This window comes from Plasmodium yoelii, assembly GCF_900002385.2.
Source record: "Plasmodium yoelii strain 17X genome assembly, chromosome: 2".
Lineage (NCBI taxonomy): Eukaryota > Apicomplexa > Aconoidasida > Haemosporida > Plasmodiidae > Plasmodium > Plasmodium yoelii.
Window position 1 is genome coordinate 685,755 of NC_036174.2, and position 13,327 is coordinate 699,081.

The 13,327-nt window shown below is 23.1% G+C and overlaps 2 protein-coding genes across 2 annotated transcripts; one reads left to right on the top strand and one right to left on the bottom strand.

The window, feature by feature from the left end:
- Positions 1-90: 90 nt before the first annotated feature.
- PY17X_0215700 (AP-4 complex subunit beta, putative) lies at positions 91-3,324 on the bottom strand (the record flags this gene model as incomplete). Its single annotated transcript, XM_022957993.1, has 4 exons — positions 91-1,737; positions 1,913-2,721; positions 2,895-3,102; positions 3,310-3,324. 4 exons carry the CDS (start codon positions 3,322-3,324, stop codon positions 91-93), a joined length of 2,679 nt encoding a protein of 892 aa, XP_022811392.1.
- Positions 3,325-8,791: 5,467 nt separating this feature from the next.
- PY17X_0215800 (AP2 domain transcription factor AP2-L, putative) lies at positions 8,792-12,601 on the top strand (the record flags this gene model as incomplete). The annotated part of the gene is made up of 1 exon (XM_724272.1): positions 8,792-12,601. The coding sequence occupies one exon, from the start codon at positions 8,792-8,794 to the stop codon at positions 12,599-12,601; it is 3,810 nt and encodes a 1,269-aa protein (XP_729365.1).
- Between the last annotated feature and the right edge of the window lie 726 nt (positions 12,602-13,327).

The window sequence follows — 13,327 nt, forward strand, 5'->3', positions numbered from 1 at the left end:
CACGAAATTCGATTAGAAGAAAAATATTCACGTATATGCGCATATCCATATATACATGCAGGATGTGTGATATTAACCTAATTATACATCTCACATAAAATCTATGAATATGTCCCTGAAGCAATCGGTAAACTGATCTACCATATCGGCGTTATCAGACTGCGATTTCAATATCCAGTTAATGGAATATTCTATCTTGTTAAAAATAAATTCAATGAATACATAATGTTTTGTGTAAAATTGTGAATACATATAAAACTTAAGGCATTGATCGATTTCTCCAGATGCCAAAATAATTATGTTATATCTCGATATCAATTCATCTAACGATTCTAATTGTAAATTATAATAATTTTTTCTTAAAAATAATTTTTCATTATTTTGTTCTGGTAATAAATTCCATTGTTCTTGGTATTGTTCCGGTGTTATATTTTCTGCGTATATTAAAATTTCTTTTAATTTTTCAAAATTATCTGAATCAATCATATCTAGCAATTCAAGAGAGGTTCTTTTTTCTTCGGAAATGGTATCATTGTTGGGATGAGTACCCATTTTATCGCTGTTCCGATTTTTATATTGGGAATTAAATGCGTTGTTATTGTCATTTTTTGTATTAGGGCTATGATTATTTTTTTTAATAGCGCTAGGTGAATTATCTATGGGGTACATACTTTCGCCATGCCCTTTATAATTGTGAATATTATTTCGATGGTTATCACCATTTTCATCAGCGCTGATCTCGTTTCCAACTATGGCCACATCATCATTTATATTGATCAAATTGGTGTTCTGGTTATTATCAAAATGTAAAGCAACGTCATCCCTGTCGCTATGAGAAATTTGTGGGCAATCAACGTTATCATATTGCTCGGTATAGTCATTAAGTTCCCTATTATTATATAACATGTTATGACTATGTTCCTTATTTGTATCGCAAGCTTCAGCAACGTCGCTACCACTATCATTATACGTATTAGTGCTATGCGTATTTTCTTCTGGGTCATATACAGCGCTAAAACATATTTTTGAATATCGAATATGATTGTTTATAGGATATTTATATAGTATTGATAAGGTATTAAACTCATTATATAATTTATCTAATAATGTATTTTCATTAGATTCACAAAAGTTAGTTACCAATTTTTTTTTAGCTGCAATAATATTAAATGCTTCTTCATAATTATAATATAAAAGTTTATAATAAAAAAAAAGTTTATCAGTAAGTTCGGGATATTTATAATTATTTAATATATTTTGAAATAAAGATACTAAAATAATTTTCATTTCAGATGGTCTTCTATATAAAACTTTTAAGCAAGCCGTTAATAATTCTAACATAAATATATATGAGCAATCAGTTAGATTTACATATTCTTCTAAAATGTATGGTGCATTTTCTATATATTCACAATATTCTCCTATTATCCATATATAAGAAATTATTCCTACATCATCAATCAATTTGTTGTCATGCTTTATTACTTCTTCTATTATTACCTTTGTATATTCATCATATTTTCTTAATATATTTCCCAACATTTTTATAGTAGCTCCACATATATGTGGCGATTTCATTGGTAAAAAGGAGCATAATGCGAGATCTACAATTCTCGAAATCGATTTAGGTATTTTCAAAGCAATGCATCCGATGGAATAAATAGATTTCTGTGCTATGTCAACATTTGAATCGGATATATACTCGCTCAATTCATTTGTTATGAAAGAAACATTATTCTAAAAGTACAGAAAAATAAAAAAGTATACAATAATAATAACAGTAATAGTAATAATAATATAAATCATAAAAGAAAAGAGGAAATAAGGGGATTCCGCCGAAGTATTAACAAGAGCATATACTATAAATATAAAACTTTGACGACTGAGGAATTTTTACTAATGTGTATCTTACCTTGGATGAAACTGCAACAAGGATATCTAACTTGATGTCCTTTATATAGGTGGGGTCGTTGTATCGAAAAAAAAAATGCTTATAGTCATAATCAAAAATGTCGTATTTTAATTTATTAGATTCATGCAATAATATATAAGAATGCAATAAAATAATATATGATATCTCATAAGAAGATGTTGTAATTAATGTAAGTAATGGTTCTTTCATTCTATTAAAAATTTTAATTTGCAAATTAGTATCATTAGCTGATAAATTAAGAAAGCATTTTAAGCATGCTAAAAATACGGTTGTTGAATAATCTCTTATATGATTTTCTAATATGTTCATAATATCAAACATTTCATCTTCATCTTCTGGTATATATGTGCTAACAATATTTAATATTACGCATTTTCCCCATTCATTAAAGGTTGATATTTTGTTTAACATATTAAATATAATTTCTTTATTTACTTTTAATCCACCTTCATCTGCTAATATTTCATTTAATGCGTGGACTGAATTAATTATGCATTGAGAATCTTTATCAAGCAATTTATTCTTTAATATTTTTATAACATCATTTTTTATATTTATTTGTGGATTCATTTTAATTAATTTTATACAACTTATAATTGCTATTCTTCGAACATAAGAATTTTTATCGTTTAACCCGTTAAATAATGGCCCTTCGATGTATTCGAATAAATTATTAATTCTTAAATTGCAAAAACTTCGTAATGCTAACCCTCTTATTATTGGATCTTCATCTTTGCTATCCTTCTGCAATGTGTTGATTGTGAGCAATGATAATTCGGAGTTGGTTTCTATTGTTACAAAGTGGAAAAATATAGAAAATAATATATATATATGACTAAAGAAATAAATAGAAAACTAAAAAGGCATAAACAAAAATAGTGCAACGATAAAAATTTAAACCAAATTATGATATAATGATGTCAAAACAAACACACATGATCACAGAAAATAAATGGGTTACCTGCATAGTTGTTCAAATATAAATATATCATTTTTTTTTGTATTATATCATTGGTACTAGACATCATAATAATTTCAGGAAATAATTTGGATACATCGATACCTAATGTCATATATGCTATGACCTTTTTTAAAACCTCTCTCTTTTTTTCGTCATCTTTTTCTTGAGGCAATTTTCTTAAAACTTCTTTTAAATTGTTAATCTCGCTCTAAAATTGGAATAAAGCAAATAATCATAATATGTAATACAAGTGTGGTAATGCATTTTATACATAATATGAAAAATCAAATATATAAATGCAAATAACACATTTATAGTAATAACTTGATGCATGTTTATATTCACATTTTACGCATATATATTTTTCTTAGCATTCTACAAAATATTTTGGAATTAGTTTTTTTTTCTTATTTACTTGGCCAGGAGACATATCAAATGAGTTTTAAACATCAAATGAAGGGATGTAGTATTTAAGGATATATAGTAAATTGTAATTCATCACAAAAAAGAATCAATTCCTCTATTTTTATTTTGTAACAAATGGATATATGCGCAAATGTTTAGGTATGTACATATATAAATATATATGTACAAATAAGCATTCATGCTTTGGTATTTAAGTATAAATATTAATTATATTGGTGTATAATATAACAAATTTTACATATTCCTAGAATTAATTTGTGTTAGCAAATTAAAACGGGTTTTTAATTACTTTTTATTTACTTAAATGTTAATACAAACTATAAATATATTTGCTAAGCATAAAATCCCCTACTTAGAGAATATATACAAAGCAATAAAATATACTTAAAGAAATACATGCATATGTATATAATATGTACATGATGCCATAAAACTATTTTATCATATTATTTCATACTTGTGATTAAAAGATGTTTTTCTCTTAAAATGTAATATGAAAAAACAAGAAGAATAAAAATATATATCTATTGGTATTTTTTTCAAGAATATTTCTTCAGTAAAATAGTAATATAAAATGAAATGGATAAATAAATAGTAATAATGTAATATTTACATCATTTTAATTTTTAATATATTTCATTCTATTTTTTTCATATTTTTTCCTAAACATTATTGATTATTTTCCTTGTGGAAAATATGGATTTATTTTTATAAAAAAGCGATACCTATACATAGGTATCCAGTATATTGTTGTGTATATTTTATGGATGCTGTTATTTAATTTTAAGGTGTACATATATAAAAAATTTAATATCCTTTAGTTAGTTATACATTATATTGATCTGCTTTGTTTTAAAAAGGATACTACAAAATTTTTTTTTAAGTAATTTGAAACAATTGCAATGTTCGAAACTCATCGAACCTGTTAGCTGTAATTATATAAAAATAATAAGGCAACTATAAAAGGCATGGTTTTAAGCATAAATCGACAATTGAATTAAATTGAATAATTTATTAAGTTAATTAAATTTATCAAAATTACAGGAAAACTAAAATTAAAAAAATATATAAAATTACAGCAACATGGTGAAATGGATAAATTACATACAACTCAATCTTGAAATTAATATTTTGGATATTCATTTTTTGTATTTATTCTCTTATCCACATTATATACATTTCTATTAATCACTATTGTGTATATTGTGTTTAAGTGAACAAATAAAAAAATATAATTAATATTTTTTCTAATGTGAAGTTTATATATGCCTCTTGTTTAGTAATATCCTTTGAACGCATAGTCAATATCCATAATACTATATATTTAACAGTTTTATAATAAATGGTAAAATGTAATATGTGTACACAATTATATGTGTGTAAATATAGAATATACACTCATATTATTAAAATAATTTCCGTGTGTTATTAATTTGTTAAAAACATGTTCTAATGAATGTGGTTAAATTTTTAGAGGTTGTAATATCTTATGGAAGTTATGGAAATGTGACTAATATAAAGTATAACAATGGTATAAGAAATTTATACAATAATAATTTTATTTTTTAGCTCTATATTAAAGTAAATTTTTTTCTTTATATTTATTGTTAACAAAAAAAACGCTAAGGTGAAAAATTAACTTGTTAAAAAAAGAAAAATCAAATTTTAATAGAAAATCAAATTTTAATAGAAAATCAAATTTTAATAGAAAATCAAATAATTGAACTATTTTATAATAAGATTATTTCATTTTCTCTCTGAATAATGCAAAATTAAAATTTTGATTTAATATATATACTTACTAAAATGTAATGCTAATTTTCTGAAAGTTGGTAAAAAACCAAGAAAATGCCCACATTAATTATATAAATTTCCTTATAAGATGTTACACAATTATATGTTTTATCATGTGTAAATTTATAAAATTACAAATATACTTAATGATTGAAAGATAATTCACATAGGTACTAATTTATTAGAAGTATGTTAAAAAAAGTGAAATAAAGAAAAAATTGATTAAGTATATAGGCCATCATGTGACAATTAATAGTTTCCCTTTAAATAATTTGCAAAAATATATAGTTATTCGTAATATAAAATATATAAATTAATTATTATAAATTTTTAAAATGTGTAGAAAAAATTATATAATTTTAATTTTTCTCGCATTATTATATTTTTTTACTAAATAAATTTTTGTGTAAAATTGTATAAAACGGGAGAAATAAATTGGATAATCCATAACAATAATTAGTGTTATAGCAGTGGTAAAAGTGCTAAATTTTAATGTTTTAAATTATGTTATTTATTTGAATTATTTTACATAACCTAATTTGAAACTTTTACTTTATTTGTAAAAACGTAATATATGGTTTTTCCGCAATTTGGGGAAAATGGGAATTTTATAATTGCTATAAAACTGTGCTAAGAATAATAATTTTTTTATTAATGTGTATTAAAAAAAAAAAAAATTATTATCTTTTTATTATAAATCACACCATAAAATATACTTTTTTTTTGTGTGTGTTGGTAAATAGAGAAAAAACACATGCTATTTTTATACATAGAAAATGATTTTCTTTAGTTTCTTTTTTTAAAGCATTTATCTAACCTAATAATAATTGTATAGATATTTTATCAAGCCGAAAGCACACAAAAAATTGTAAAATTTTATTTATATAATATTTAATTAATTATATTAATGTGGAAAAATTATATAAGTTTTTTTTTTTTTATTATATAATTTATTTTGAAACACGAATGGGTAAACTGCTATAATAATGTTGTGTATACTAATATAATTAATTGCATTTTTCATTTATATTTTAAATTCGTAATATATTTGCGTAATTTTAAGATTAAAACAAATCAATTTATGTATATAATTTATATGTGAAATTTTTAAAGAAGCTATTGGCTATTATTAAAAATATAGGATTTTTTAAAAATTTCCATATATTTATAAATGCAAAAAATGGCAAATTAAGTGGGCTTACTTTTCCACTAATTAATAAAATGTTTTACGTGTTTAGTATATAAAGTTTGCAAAATTAAATATATAATAAATGTGTATACAAATTCACAATATATTTAATGAAATATAAATTATCTAATCATAATATTTGTATAAACATATAGTGTTTTGTATTATATGCATTTACATGTTGTGCATTTATGTAAAAACATGCAGTGTTGAAAAAAGCAATATTGCTTATATGAGGAAATAAAGCTGTAAATTATATTTCACCAAAACAAAAAAGGAAATGCCAGGGTTATTGAATCAGGCGAAGAAGAGAAATATAAAAAATAGGAAACAAGTATATGTTTATGTGTTTTATGTGCATTTTTTATATTTATTTCACATATATATTTTTTAGGTGAAAAAAATATTATATACATTTACAAATAACAATATGTTGAAATTAATGCATGCAATTGGATATTTGCATTTATGCTTTAAAAATTTTCACACAATTGTTATTTCCAGATATTTGTTTTCATGTTAATTTTATATTGTTATTAAATGTACATTATTTTTTTTTCACACAAATATCGAAATGTTATATATATATTAAATTATGTTTTATTTTTAATTTTATGATATATTTTTGTGTTTATTATACATTTCTTTCATATTGTCATGCTATTTACATGTACATATTGCTAATGTAAACTTATAAGAATAGTATTAAACTCCATTTCAAAAAAGCTAAAACACAATCGCTTTAAAATAGTTAAGCTTATATCTATACATATATATATAATACATGATGCATAGAGATTATACACTTATCTTCACATGTGCATGTATTTACATATTTTGATATATGTATATTATTTCATTTCCATATTTATTATACCTTTCTTTATATATAATAAGCTAATACATATATTTCTCTATTTTTATTAATTTTCTTATATTTAATTAAGGAATCACATTAATTTTTTTAAATTGTGAAATGTTACACCAGGAAAATACATAATACTCATGTAATTAAAATTTGTTGAAAATTGTATATAGCTATTATATATATAGTTTTTCATTATATATATATATATATATATATATTATGAAAATTGTCTTTATAAGTTTTTAATATATTTTTTTAATTCTTTTTAAATAAGTTTACACTACTTCTTATTTTATAATTATAAATGCAATTATATATATAAGATATGCATATGTGTATGCCACTTATGTCGTTTTTATACCATGTGAATTAATTACAAGATCTTTTATTATTTTTAATACATAGAGTTACACTCTTTTTTAAATTAAATACACTACTTGATTTATAATAGTATCTATATATAACTATCATTGTTTTTTAAGAAATAAGTGTAAAAGCAAATAATAAAATAGTTAAAATAGCGTACAACAAATCACGCTTTAATGTAATACATGTTTACACACTCACGAGAGAAATAACAAGATTTAAACTCTTTTAATTTTAAAGCCATACACATATGTGTATGATGTGCATATATATATGCATTGTTTCATTTCCACTATTTGCATATTAAATTAATTTTTTTAACTTATTAATAACTCATTTATATATAATTATTTTAATTTTACTTTGGCGAATATTGCGTAAGCACTATGCATAATTTAACGAATATGTAAATTGTGCTATGCATGAAATAAATACATAAAATTGTATGTGAGATATATCTGTCTATACATATACATATATACATACGTGCATATACTAATTAATTTATATGGGAGATATAAACCAATACGTATATGTTAGTTGATATATATACATACTTTTTAAATCTTTCATTTATTTATGGCTACTTAAGTATATAGACTTTTTTTTATTATTAATGCATGTGTGGATTCATTCTTAGTTTATCAAGATCTGTATCTTTTGAAACTAGTAACACACATGCTAATTTTTTTTATCATTTAAAATATAGTTTTAATTTTTTTAAAATATTTACATGTGTATTCTAAAAAATGAGTCAATAAGATTCATATGAATCTGTGTTAATATATATATGTGCATATGTTAAGATGTATTACATTTGCATATTAATTTAAAACGATAATATATATATATATATAGAAGCATAGTTGTAAATTCATCAAATGCTGTGTAATTAATAAATATACATTAGCAAATAAAATAATGAATAATATGATTATTTTATAGTTTTTTTTAATGGCTATTATTATATTATTTATTTTTAAAATAATAAAAATATGATCATAATAATTCATTAAACAAAATAAATATGTATATATATTGATATTAATTCAAATTTAATTTATTTTTATTATGTATGTATATAATATATGCTTTTATTTCCAATTAAATTTGTAATACATCTAAAAAAAATTAACGCATTTGAAAGAAATATATTTGTATTTCAAATATATATCCATGCATTTATACTACACAACACACACATATATATTATCTCGAATAGTTGTAAAATAAATAAAACAACAGTATAACAAAATGGTATCAATTGTAGATAATTGCGTTTTAAACAAATATAATATATTCCCCCCAGTGTGGGGATTCGAAGATCAAATTCGAAATAATGTGGAGAATATTAAACTGATAAATATTAAAAATAATGAGCACAAAATATTAAGGATACCAAATTATTTGTTTTTCTTTTTAAAACACTATTCAAATATTAATTCAAAATATTCAAGAAATGAAATAGATAACCAATGTGAAAAAAACGAAGAAGCACCATATTTGTTTCATATCGATGGTAAAGTTTTTTATGGATATGAAATATCATTATTTGTTTTTTTAATTGAAGAGGATATTGAATTAAAACATTTAAATAAAGAACACATGAAAGCTAATTTATCAAAAAATAATGGGACAAATACTAACACATTATATAATTTAAATATTAACAATCATATAAAATATAAAGAAGATAATAATAGAGAAATGTTAAAAAGTTGTTTTGAAAGAACAAACTGTTCTTATATATTCCCAAAAAACACCACCATTAATAATGATGAAATATGTTATGATAAAATAACAAAATATGAAAATAACGTTGCTAATGAAAACTATACGGAATCCGTTAATTTACGTAACATGAAATATGAATCCTTCTTATCATTTCTATTTAATAACTCCAATTTTCAAAAAAATAATGAAAACGATTCGGGATGTTATTATATAGAGAGATTTAATGCGTACCTTTGCACAATACTTGATCATGTAAATGAAAAGGTTATTTTAAGTATATACCCAATAAATAAATGGGGTTTAAATGAAAGCAGAAACAAAGCTCTTAATTTTATTAAATATGAAGATTATATTAAAAAAATAATAGAGAAAACAAAATATGATATGATAAATGTGAAATACAATTTAGATAAAATGGAGGTACATAATTTAATTAATGTATTCAATATAAACAATAACACAAACAACCATAATAAAAATAATTTATTTTATGACAAAGAAATTAACACATTATTAGAGTGTAACACCATGTACAATACGAAAGCCGACTTATTTGATAATACTATTTGCCCCTCTACCTATCCTTTTAAATATACTTCTTTAAAAAAAATCGTCAGAAGCTATACATCTTTATATACAAATAAAAATTGGAAGAAAGGAATTAAAATAATGTCATCATCTATGAAATGTCTCTTTGAAAAGGGAAGAAAATTAAAAACCATATCAATTTTAAGAAAATCTGATAATCCTATTCGAGATTATATAAACACAAAAGTGGAATGTTCAAGAAATAATTTAGTCTTAAAATCCACAGATATGTATGGTAATGGAAATATATGTGAACAGAAGAAAAACGGTGATGTTAATAAAAATGGTTCTCTAATAATAGATAGCTCATTTAAAAAAAAAATGAATCAGTGTGTGCAAAATTATATTTTTTTTACATTGCACAAAATTAATGTGAAAAATAATTTACGTTTTAGAGGGAATGCTGTAAATATAATAAAAAGAAGATTAAATAAATATTTGACTAAAATGTATCTTGGATTTAATAATTCTAGCGCAAATAAAATGTGTAATTGTGAAAAGGATATTTTTGAAACACTTTTCTTAAGAACTATTTTGTATTTAGAGGATATTAGAAACGATGTAAATTCTGGAAATTGTAAAAACTGTGGCTCAAAGATGCGAGAAAACATATTTGATCAAATAAACGATGTTTTTGATAATAGAGAAAAAGGATATAAATTTGAAGAGGGATCATATCGTGTTAAGCAATGTGGCGAAAATAGTGAATATCATGAAGGTAGCAATAATGGAAATAGTAGTGAGCATCATAGTGATGGTAATAGTGATGGTAATAGTGAAGGGAATAGTGAAGGGAATAACGGAAGTAATAATAGTGGACATTCTGGGGGTAATAATGATGACAATAGTGGTGATAATGGAAGTAGTAGAGACAGCAATAATGATGGTAGCAACGATGATGACAATGGAAGCAATAATAATAATAATGATGATGAAAATGAAGAGAATGAAGAAAATGATGAAACTAATAATGATGAAACTAGGGACCATGAGTATACCAATGAACATGAAGGGTACAGTACTACTAATGAAAATAACATAATAAAGGATAAATATAAATATGTTGAAAATTTTGATTGTGAAAATATTGATTCAAAGAAAATATTAAATGAGGAAATGTCTAATTTTAACAAATATCCATTTAATAGAAATAAAAGTGAAATGAGTACAAATTATTTTGAAAACACTTGTAACATTAGCGCAAATAATAGTAATAATGGATATTATGAAGAAAATCACAATATGTTTGTAAACAGTGATGAGGGTTTAACAATAACCAGTGTTAATATGCAGAATGCCAAAATTAATTCGAGGGACGAAGAAATAACATTTGGAAATTTAACAAATGAAAATTGTCATAGTGATAACGGTTATAATAATATGAACACATATGTTGAAACCTATTTAGATAATAATAAAGGACATAATACTAGTGATGTTAAAAGAGATTCATGTAGTACAAATGAAGAACGAACCTCAAATAATTCACTTGATGATAACAATAAAATGAAAAACGATATATATGACAATGATTTAATATTTCACGGAAATAACATAAATATTAAAAATGAATTAATAAATGGTGGTGAATCTTATGAATCTAACCTATTAAGAATGAAAGAAAATTTATTAAATATTAATAAAGATTCAGATACATGCGTTAAAAAAAAAGCAATAAAAAAAAGAAATAAAACAAAATTGGAAAGAAGCAGCAAAAGTTTAGATGAAGAAAAAAAAGAAGTTTTAAATAAAGTATCACAAATAACAAGAGTTGGTGGTGTTTGCTTTGATAAAAATCGACAAAGATGGATAGCTCATTGGAAAATTGACGGAAAATACCATAAGCATTATTTTCCTATAAGCCAATATGGATTTGAAAATGCTCGAGAAAGAGCAATAAATTGTAGAAAGCAAGCTGAAAAGCTTTTTAATTTGCCCGAAATACAGCCAAGAAATCGATGGAATCAAGTAAAAGTTAGTGGTACATCTCATATTAAAAAGGCATCGAAACTACCACGTTGTGAAGGTGTAGCCTATGATGAAATGTCACAGAGTTGGGTAAGTACATTTGTTGTACATAAAAAATTTTCTATCGATGAGCTAGGTTTTTATGAAGCAAGAAATAGAGCTATTTATTGCAGAAGAACATTTGAGAAAATAAATTCCGAAGAAGATTATGAATTTTTACTTAAACAAAGATTAGGTTTAACAGAAGAAGAAAAAGATGAATTAAACCTGCTATTCGATTTTGATAAAAGTGCATTGGAAAAAATGGAAACAGTAGGAAATGCCAATAAGATAAAAAATAATATACACAATTTGAGAATCCAAGATAATGGTGATTATTCACTTATGGACAATCATAATAATATGGAACAAGCAAAAACTGTTAATAATAATATGGAAAGTAAAATATCAAATGAGCAATATTTAAAAATTACACAAGAGGCTATTGAAATGATTTTAAGCAACATAAAACACAAATCACTACCAGAAATTAAACTTAAATTAATTGATGTTGAAAAATTTGAAAATTATAATACACTAATTGATAAGCATTTTAAATTTGTTACTTCTGTAAAAAATATATCTCAATTACAACCTTATATAGCTTTGTTCCATAAATTTATTATTTACCACACGTTACCACATAATGTATCTTTGAAAAAACAATTATGCATTATTGAGGCTTTAGAATGGTCTTCCTTTTTTTCTGGCGACGTTAACCATAAAATTGATTAAAATTTTGAGACGGTATAAAGGGGTGGAACAAAAAGTGGTCACACACACCCACATATACATGCGTGAGGGATCACGTATGCTATACATCCGCACTATATATATATATAAGTTTAAATACTTTAATTTTTTACAAGTAAGGCATATTTTGCCTTTATTTTATAAAAACCTGTTTTTAAAGTGTACTACATATTTTTTTTATTTATTTACATGTTTTTTTATTCATTATTATATTTATTGTTAATTACTTTTTTATTGTATTTTTTTAACAAATTAAAAGTAATGTATACGCACATGTGTATATTCTAATACAAACATTTAAAAAAAACGTGGAATAAAATAATTGTAATTACTTAAAAAACAGATTTAGCTTTAAAAGTTGGGATAAGGAAATGCGTTTTAAAAAAAAACGTGTATGTATATCTTTCTATTGAAATATATTTTGAAAGACAGTGTATGATTTATTATTTTTTTGTAGCGAATAAATAGCAACGCGTGATTTGCTCATAATATACCATAAAAGCTAGAGTGCATCAATTATGCTAAATAGCTAAGTTGGATGCTTATATCTCTCAGGACAAGCATTTTGCATATATAGTACATATATATATTCGAATATTTTGCATTTTTAAAAATAAGCATATAAACGTAACGAAATATCATTTTTATTGATACATTTTTTTATAGCGATTTTGATATATAAAAAAATAAAGTATTTTTTCTTCCAAA